This window comes from Empidonax traillii, unplaced genomic scaffold, assembly GCF_003031625.1.
Source record: "Empidonax traillii isolate 1590-97213 ecotype Southwest subspecies unplaced genomic scaffold, ASM303162v1 scaffold159:size1039807, whole genome shotgun sequence".
In the NCBI taxonomy this organism is placed as follows: domain Eukaryota; kingdom Metazoa; phylum Chordata; class Aves; order Passeriformes; family Tyrannidae; genus Empidonax; species Empidonax traillii.
The window spans coordinates 267,707-276,393 of NW_020955352.1; the positions used below are offsets into that span (position 1 = coordinate 267,707).

At 39.3% G+C, this 8,687-nt stretch overlaps 1 protein-coding gene across 1 annotated transcript in view; it reads left to right on the forward strand.

Moving 5' to 3' along the window:
- Positions 1–286: 286 nt before the first annotated feature.
- The window catches only part of EP300 (E1A binding protein p300), a 59,585-nt gene continuing 51,184 nt past the window's right edge, over positions 287–8,687 (forward strand). Inside the window, exon 1 of the mRNA XM_027885011.1 lies at positions 287–380. Within this exon, the coding sequence (XP_027740812.1) occupies positions 287–380 (94 nt within the window). The remainder of the gene's footprint in view (positions 381–8,687) is intronic.

Sequence of the window (8,687 nt, forward strand, 5' to 3'; positions counted from 1 at the left end):
TTTACCTGCTCTTCCCGTCTTCGCTCAGCCCTTTCGCCTGGGGGAAGAGGCCTCATCCCCCGCCCCGGCTCCCACCTCTCCCAGCTTCTCCGCTGCCGCTCTCCCAGAGCCCGAGGAGAAGAAAAAAAAAGGGGAACTTGGCCCCCCTCCTCCGCCAGATCCTCCTTGATCGCTCTCGGCGTTATTGTTGTTCTTCAGCTGACTCGGGGCCCCAGAAGAACGTGAAGGTTTCGGGGTTCACCCTCCATAGTCTCTCTGCTCTGAGTGATTGTCTAAAAAATTAAAAATGGCCGAGAATGTGGTGGAGCCGGGCCCGCCTTCAGCCAAGCGGCCTAAACTCTCCTCACCGGCGCTCTCCGTGTCCGCCAGCGACGGCACAGGTCAGTCTCGGGGGCCCGGGCCCTCTCCAGCTCTCGGTGCCGCAATTTAGACTACCCTTTTCTCCCCTCTTCTGCCTAAATCTCCTCCTCCCTTTTGCTGCTGTTAACTCGAGCCTGCCTTCCTCCTTCCCGTCTGTCTCTCCTGTTTTCGCTCCGTTTGCACCTATTGGCGTTAATGGCATAGGGAGGGTGTTCGAATGCTTCTGCCCTTCTGGGTTTTTGCAAGTGATTGAAAGCAAAGCTGTTCAGTTTATTGTGCTTTTGATCAACTGCAGATAACACTTACTAGTTCGTCGTTTTCGTGTCTTTCACAACAGTCGTTATTACCGAGCTCCTTGCTAAGCATAATGCCAGTTTATTTAATGCCAGTCGCAGAAATGCGAAACGGTGCTAAAGACGATGCTTTTGTACACTTCACTGTTGAACTATATATGTGTACAGGCAAATGTGTCTTATTTTATTTTGCGTTTACAGGGGGTTTTTTACATCTCGTTTAGAAACGAGATTTATTTGTCTGCTATTTTTCTTTCTTCTTACGTGCAGTCTGCTTGTTTGATTTACTTTTTACAATTCTTCATTATTTTTCCTTGCAAAAGGGTATCTAAATACTGCTTTTCTGATTCAAATAGACCATCCACTTTAGGAAAAAAAAAACAGCTAAAACCAAAATCCAGATGCCATACTTGTGGCATAAGGTTTATTGAGACTCTTATCTTCTTAGAGATGAAATGTTATTTCACCTTATTTGCATTAAGAATCAATATGGAGTGTAGTTCATCTTACATCTCCCGTTTCTTTGCTGCGAGACCAAAATGTCTGAAATTCCCCTGTAGACTTAGGAGCTGCGAAGATAAAGGGGCATCTCTGCAGTCCTGCCCAGGTCTTCCGTGATGCTGCGAAGGCAAGCTAGAGGTTGGAAATTTTAGGTGTCCCAATCCCTTGCAAATACAAACTGGTTGTACTGGGAAGGTGTGGGGGGGGAGTAACAAAGGGCTGTTCAGCTTTTTAATGCTTCCTGTGAAGCAAGTGAGTATTTGGTGACGTTTTGCTATGAGAATATTCTGTTACCTGTCCCGCAGGAGTTTCTTCGAACTCACATTAGATCTTCTTAGGCTATGGGATATGGAGGAGACCTCCTCCTGCCAGACTCTGGTGAGTGGTGGCATTTCTGAAGCCACCAGTGTTCTTGTTCGATGCAGTTAAAAGTCTGGCAAAAAAAAAGGAAGAGTTGGGGGGTTTTTTGTTTGTTTGGGTTTGTGGGTTTATTTCTAAAAAGCTACTTTTTTGAAAGTAAACAGCAGGTTGTAGCAGCCAGTTTCTGTTTGAGCAGTGAATGTGATTCTATGTGGAATCATCTCCAAAACTTTGATTTTGCCTTTTCTATTCTTGGTGAATGACGTACTAGTGTTGAAAAGTTTGTAACTTGTAATGCCTATTAGATACAGGGAATATTATGTTGTAATTGGAGGACATGACTATTCCTAATATCAACAGGTCTCTGGTAAGAGAGTAGAAGAGCACTGGAGAAGCTACTCTATAGCTAGAGCTAGTTATTGGGTTTTTTCATGCTAGACTTGGAAACCAGTACTTAATTCACTAGTAATCATTTTTAATTTGTCTTGACGGTGGTTATTTTGCTCCTTTTAGAGAGGTGAAACTTAAGTATTTTGTGAGAGAAGTTATGATACTTGAAATATATGAAAGTTAAAGACATATTTTGATTCAGATGAACATCCATATCTAAGTTAAGTGTTTCTGATCAAATAAGGACTGGATAATGTGTGTATGTATTTCAGTTTAACAGTGCAGACTTTCACAGAATACTTAGTCTTTTAATAGTTAACTTCCTGGGCAGCTTAATAAATGAACTTTTTAGAGGTTTTAGTGAAATACTAGGGATTGGACAGTTTCAGTAATGCACAAATGTGGTATTTTTTCCCCCAAAGTGACTGGTACTGTCATCAACTGATAGCTATGCAGAGGTTTATAGTGGTGCAAACACTTTATGTATGCTGCACAAAAACTATTAATGTATTCTGACTATTCTAGCTTTTTTTGTTGTTGTTGTAGCCAGCTAATTAGCTGAATATGTGACAGTTCCACTTTCTGTGGGTTTTTTTTTATTTTTTAACATGACATCATATCTGTTTCTCTAAATAAAATGCAACCTGTGAACTAATGAGTGTGTTCTGAGGGTTATATTTTTTCATTTGCTGCTTGAGAGGCTGCAGTTTGTTTTGTCACACTTCTGCTGTTGTGGGAAGCTGCTTTGAAGATTACCTTTTTTAACCTATCTGTTGGTTAAATTTGCTTTGAAATAGTGCAAGCAGCTGTCATTAAGTAAATTCCACTTATAGAATCTGTTTTATTGTCCCCACTCCTCAGTTAATTATAGAAAATAAATAACATAGTGCTTATGTACTTACTCAAGCACTCTTTTTAAAACAGCTAGATTCTCAGCATCATTAGAGGGAAGGAGAAAGGCGGGAAACTTGCACTGTTGATGGAACTTTTTCCAGCACAGGTGCCTAGTGGACCTTTGAGTGTATTTTTTGCTGTTAGCTTTTTGACTCGTTTCTTATTCTGAAATGCTGTTTTAGCTTGTTAGATACCTAAAAACGATGACTGACTCCTGTTAACTTATTCCCAAATTTGCAGATGCTAAGTGTATTTATATTGAAGACTAAGAGGAGTCTCTAATTCACTCATGTTTTCATTGTAGACCTGGATGATACTCTTATTCTGAACCTGGAATGCTCTAAACTTTAATGTTTGGTGGCATTTTTCTAAAAAGAAGTCAGCAGAGATTGTCTTAGTATGGTTGATTTATTGGCAGCAGCCAAATGTTGCTGTATTTCCCACTGTCGTTTCAGTGCTGCACCTTCTTCTGTCGTGCAAGCCTTAAATGGTTGATGTGTTCCCTGCGCAGAATTTTCTTTGCCGTGGAACGTACTGTATTAGTGTAGTTCCGAATTGCTTTGTTAATGCCAGTTCCTTCTTTAGGAGGGAAGAGTAACGTGGACTTGCAGGGAAACTGAAATGTTTGTATCACATCTTGTAATAAACACGCTGAAGTAATTTAGAAAGTCTTGATATAGGCAGTGTCCTGTAGTGTATTGGAATTTTTGGATGTTCTTATTTTTGCTTTCATGTTGTGTAGCTCTAGAATAATTTCAGAGGCAGGACTGCGCAGGATTCCCTTAAACTGCCAGAGGTTTTTCAACAACTTTTTTTGTTTTGTTTTGTTTTGTTTTTTTCCTCTTTAAATGTTAAATTTGTTGCAAAGAAGAGTGGCAATTATCCATATACCTTGTCCAGGCGTTAAGTTTTCCCAGGGCCATTACAGCTGCACAGTGGTATCTTTTGGTGGCAACAGTATCCTGGTGTGGGATGTGAGTTTGTGGGTGCTAGCGCAGCTCTTCAGCATGGTTACATTGATGTAAGTATTTGGCCGGTGTAGTCTATTTTGCTCGCCTTTCCTTATTGGTAGCAGCACGGTTTTGATATGTTGCACCTATGCTAACAGACTTTCTTAAATATTGTATTTAAACTGGTGTATACTAGTCCCCTCACTATCACAGAATAATTTGATTGGGTCCTGGAGTAAAATGGGTGAAAGTCCTTCATAAAGATACAATTTTAACTGGATACTTTAACCACTGTTGGTTTCTCGTGGCGGGGGGAGGAGGGGGCTTTTTATTTCTGAAGCCCTCAACTTTTCCTGCAGTAATGTGGGCATCTTTTACAGCACACCCCCCTCGCACACACTACCCCTCCTCCTTAGAAATAACCTGTTTTCTGTGAACTGGGAAGGTGTTTTGGGCTCTGGGTTCAGAACTGCTGTGTTTCCTTGCAGAGTAAAGATGGAGCATACCCCCTGCTGCAGCGTGCTTGTATGGTATCATATGTGTTTAGGTTGCTAGGTCTGAAAATATGATTATAAGTACTTAGTGTTTTGGGCTCGCTGTGACATTGGAAGTCAGTTTTCCTCAATTAGTTGGCACGTGTGTTATATCAGAGATCAGAGAATGTATTTGTGGTATGTGCCTTAACATCCTTCAGTTTACTACATCCAGAAGTCATGTTTTTCTGCGTAATAGCACATCTTCAATCTCCTTTGCAGTACCCATCTTTTGTCACGTCTGTATGTTCCTTTTTTTTCAGGAACTGTTTCTGACCTTTAAAGTTTTACTCTCCCTCGCATCAAAGCTCTAAGATTTGTAATGAAACTTCTTCTGGACTACTGCAATTTTGACTGATACTCAGCTTTCATTTGTTGCAAATGGATCAGGATGTTTCATTTCTCAAAATGAGCTGTATTAATCTTGTCTCACTGCCCTCTTCAATTCTGTTTCCAGACAGCTATGTGTTTTTTTCTAGTGTTTGTATATACTACAGTTAAAATTAAATACTTTTCACAAATCGATTTTCTAGCTATAGTTTAGGACCAAGTCATTAGCTGCATTTAACTTAATTAAATGTTTGCATCCCTTGTTGTTAAAAATCATATTTTTTACTATTTTTGCCTTAAAATGATTTGATGGATGGCATATACTGTAAATCAAGTATTGCAGTGCTGGATGCTTGTGTGGCAAAAATGGATGTCTTTGCTAAGCAGGCTTTCAAAGTAACTGCATTAGGAATAAATTTAAGAGTTTAAGCCTGCAAAATTTTGTTTAAAAAGTAAACCAATCATTTATATGGTGCTTAGCGAGTTTTGAAAGAAAATCTTTCAGACTTTTGAACCTTGTAGATTTCCAAACTGCTTTGTCTGTTCTTTTACGTCTTTCCCCCCCGTGGATTGATAGTGTGTCTCTGACTAAGGGTGGAACTTTTTCTGAGCAGTGTTAAAGGTACCTAATTTAAAATAAAAAAAAAAAAATCACTACAACAAGAGGACTGTCCGTACTGTGATGTAGAAGTGAATCTTGAGCACTTAAAAATACAAGACCAAGAGACTAGAAAACCAGTTTACAACTGTAATTTAAAAATAGATTCACAAGTTTCATATTCCAGGAAAAAACCTGTATTGTTGAACTTGTGAATTTAAATATTAGATTAAAAAAAAAAAAAAAATCTAATTTTTGCGTCTTGTTCCTCACAATGCTAGAACAGGTCTTGGATGGAGTATAAAGGGGCCCTAGTTCAAGTTATTGGTCAGCTGTGCATTTGCAGAAAACTAAATTTTATGTGGGAAGGGTCTGTCAGACTCTAGGGTTTAGTATATGTGTTTAGGGGATGTGGGTTTCATAAAGTACTGGGGATAAATGCTGAACTTCTACTGTAGGAATTCTGGTTTCTTCTATCTTTACAACTTGGAGAAAATTCCTTTGTCATTAGATTTCAATTTTATATAATTTAGTGTGTATTTCCTACATCTTCTCTGTAGGCTACTTGATCATCTCCACTGTGCCACCTCAGTGTCTTGCTTAGCTGCCTTAGCAGGAGCAGCCTTTCAGTGCTTGTCCCAACAATGCAATGATAGTACTTCAGCCTTTCTTGTCACCTCAACTAGTGTTCCTTCTGAGAGGGTTTCCCCAGAAATCGTTTGGGCTTGTTATTTGGTAAGTGGAGTAATTTTGCTGTGTAGAGTTCACTGACAAATAAACAATGCACACCTGTCTCCAGGGATTTGGCTTTTCTGTCTTTACTTAAACTGTAGCAGCAGGCTGAAGTAAAATACATCTGTCTCTGCATATGGTGGTATGCCTGACAAAAAACGTCAGTGGGTGCACTGAATTTGTAGAACTTCAAGTAGAACTTGAACTTGGGCAGATATCCTCTCCCTGAAGAGTAAGTGACATATCTGACAAGTGTCCCCCTCCTAAATAGCAACAAGCTTTCTTAAAATGGATTGGCATATGAATGTATTTAAAGTTGGGTTAAAAACTTTGTGCAGTATTCTTATTCAAGCACTTTTTGAAGAAGATGAGGAGGAGTGTTGAATTCTGGTGAACTCAACGCACAGTAACTTGTGGTTCAGTTGATGATGTCAGGTGTGTTTACAGGAACAGCAAGGACATAAAATTGTGGTCCAATCTAGGATTTTCATTAAAAAGTGCAAGTTAGATACAGGACCTTCAAAACCACTGCAGCTTATTTTCTATTATTTATTGCTGTGAGATGGGGCAGATAAAGATTTTGCTTTTTTCTATTTGTTGTGAAACACCTCTGTCCTGCACCTTTTGTTGCATTTCGCTAGAGTTTTGAATCATATCTGTTTGTTTGCAGAATCATGATTTAATATTTCTTGCTTTGTAGAACTCCCAAATACCAGTGAGTAGGTAATTTCTCTCTTTTTAAGTGAGATTGTAACAAACTCTCACTGTGTTAGTGAACCAAAATCTAAATTTCAGAGGTTTTTTCTTTTTTTTCAGAATTATAATAAAAAATAAAATTCTGGCAAAATGGTGGTGTATGGCTTGCTCAGTAGAAATTTTGCTGAAGCTAAACTGCCTTTTGTGTATTCCTGAATATAATTTCAGGAAATCTCGGGAATTACTGGTTTACGATAATGAAGTCTGATCTGCTGACTTATGGGGTTTTTTTTGTTTATTGTATTTTTTTTTTTTTGACATAAATTCAGCATTGCTCTTTGCTTCTACTCCGGAGTGGTGTTGAATGAACTCGAGTCGGTAGTACTCAGAAAACTGACTTTTTGGTAATTGTATGTGCGTGTTGTGTCATTTCAGAGTCCTTGTTAATTTGACAATGGAATGAACTTTACTCTTTTCTTGAAACTGATATGCAATGACTTCACAAATGAAACTGATTCAGAGTGTTCGTGCCCATAAGGGTGTTCCCTTCCTATCTGCACATACCCATTTTCTGTCCACGAGCAGAGCAGACCAGCAGGGCTTCTCTAGCTTTCCAGACTTGTGGGCACAGTCATCCACAATTTATCAACCCCACAACTGAAATGCCATTCTTACTACTAAACAATGCCACAGGCCAATGATAGGTAACTTAAGGTGGTCTCTTAATGCCATACACAGGATAGTGTTTGGAATAAGAATACTTATTTAGAGACTTTTGACTAAAGGTAGCCCAATGAAATTTATGCAAATAGCAACATGGATTTTTAATAGTAATTTCCTTTTCACGAGGAAATTAACTGTGTGACTTGAGCATTTTGGAATAAAAGTGTCAAAACTTGATCTTATTTCGTAGAACCATAGAATATGCTGAGCAGGAAGGCACCCATCAGGATCATCGAGTCACGCTCCTGGCCCTGTGCAGGTCATCCCAGTAGTCACACCATGTGCCTGAGAGTGTTGTCCAAATGCTGCTCGAACTCTGTCAGTCTCAGTGCTGTGACTACTTCCCTGGGGAGCCTGTTCCATTGCTCTGCCACCCTCTGGGTGAAAAACCTTTTCCTGATATCTAACCTAAGCTTCCCCTGACTCAGCTTCTTGCTGTTTCCTCGAGTCCTGTCACTGGTCATGAGAGTGAAGAAAATGGTACCTGCCCCTCTGCTTCCCCTCTTGAGGATGTTGATGCCCCTTAATTTTTAATCAATTTAGTAGATTAATTTAAATTAATTCTACATTTTAAGTTAGGAAAAGTATTTTGGCAGAGCTTGTCTTGCCATTGGATAATTGTGGCTTCATAGAAGATCTACATGAAAAGTCACCTCTTTAATGGCAAGAATAAATCTGATCTCCAAAACGCTCTGTAACAAAGTTTCTACGAGGTTGGTGTGAGAGGCTCTTAGAGTTTTAACCTCTTTCGTAGACGTAGGGTTTTGTTTGGTGGTTTGTTTTTTTGTTTGTTTGTTTGTTTGTTTTTTAACTTCCCTGATAAAACTACCTGAACATATCAAGCTTAATTTTCTGCCATTGTAGAGGCCTTGGGAATTGATGACTTTATTAACACTTTGTTTCAAGTCTGTGCTTCACCTTTGCCTCTGCATTTTCATGGATATTTGAGGATTATCCTGTGAGATTGTGTCTCCTTATCTTGTTTTGCCCTTTTTGGTTATATATTTTGAGTTCTGGATTTTTTTTGTGGACATGTCAAACAGTATGTTTTAGTTTTTTTACTGCGAGCTTGAATGGTTGATTTCTCTGGAACATTAGTTGTATCCTGGTTGTATCCTCTGGGCACTTTCTCTGTTACATCCAGGCCCTGTTCAGTTCTGGATAGCTTTTGTATCACCATGCAGAGAAGATACTGACCTCAGCACCTTGTTGTTATTCTTTGTCTGAAAGCACAGCAAAGGTATCATGTTTTCCGTGTGGTCCAACATCGTCTGTGGCTCCTGTCAATCCTGTCACGTGCATGCTTTGTATTCAGTGTCCTGTATTG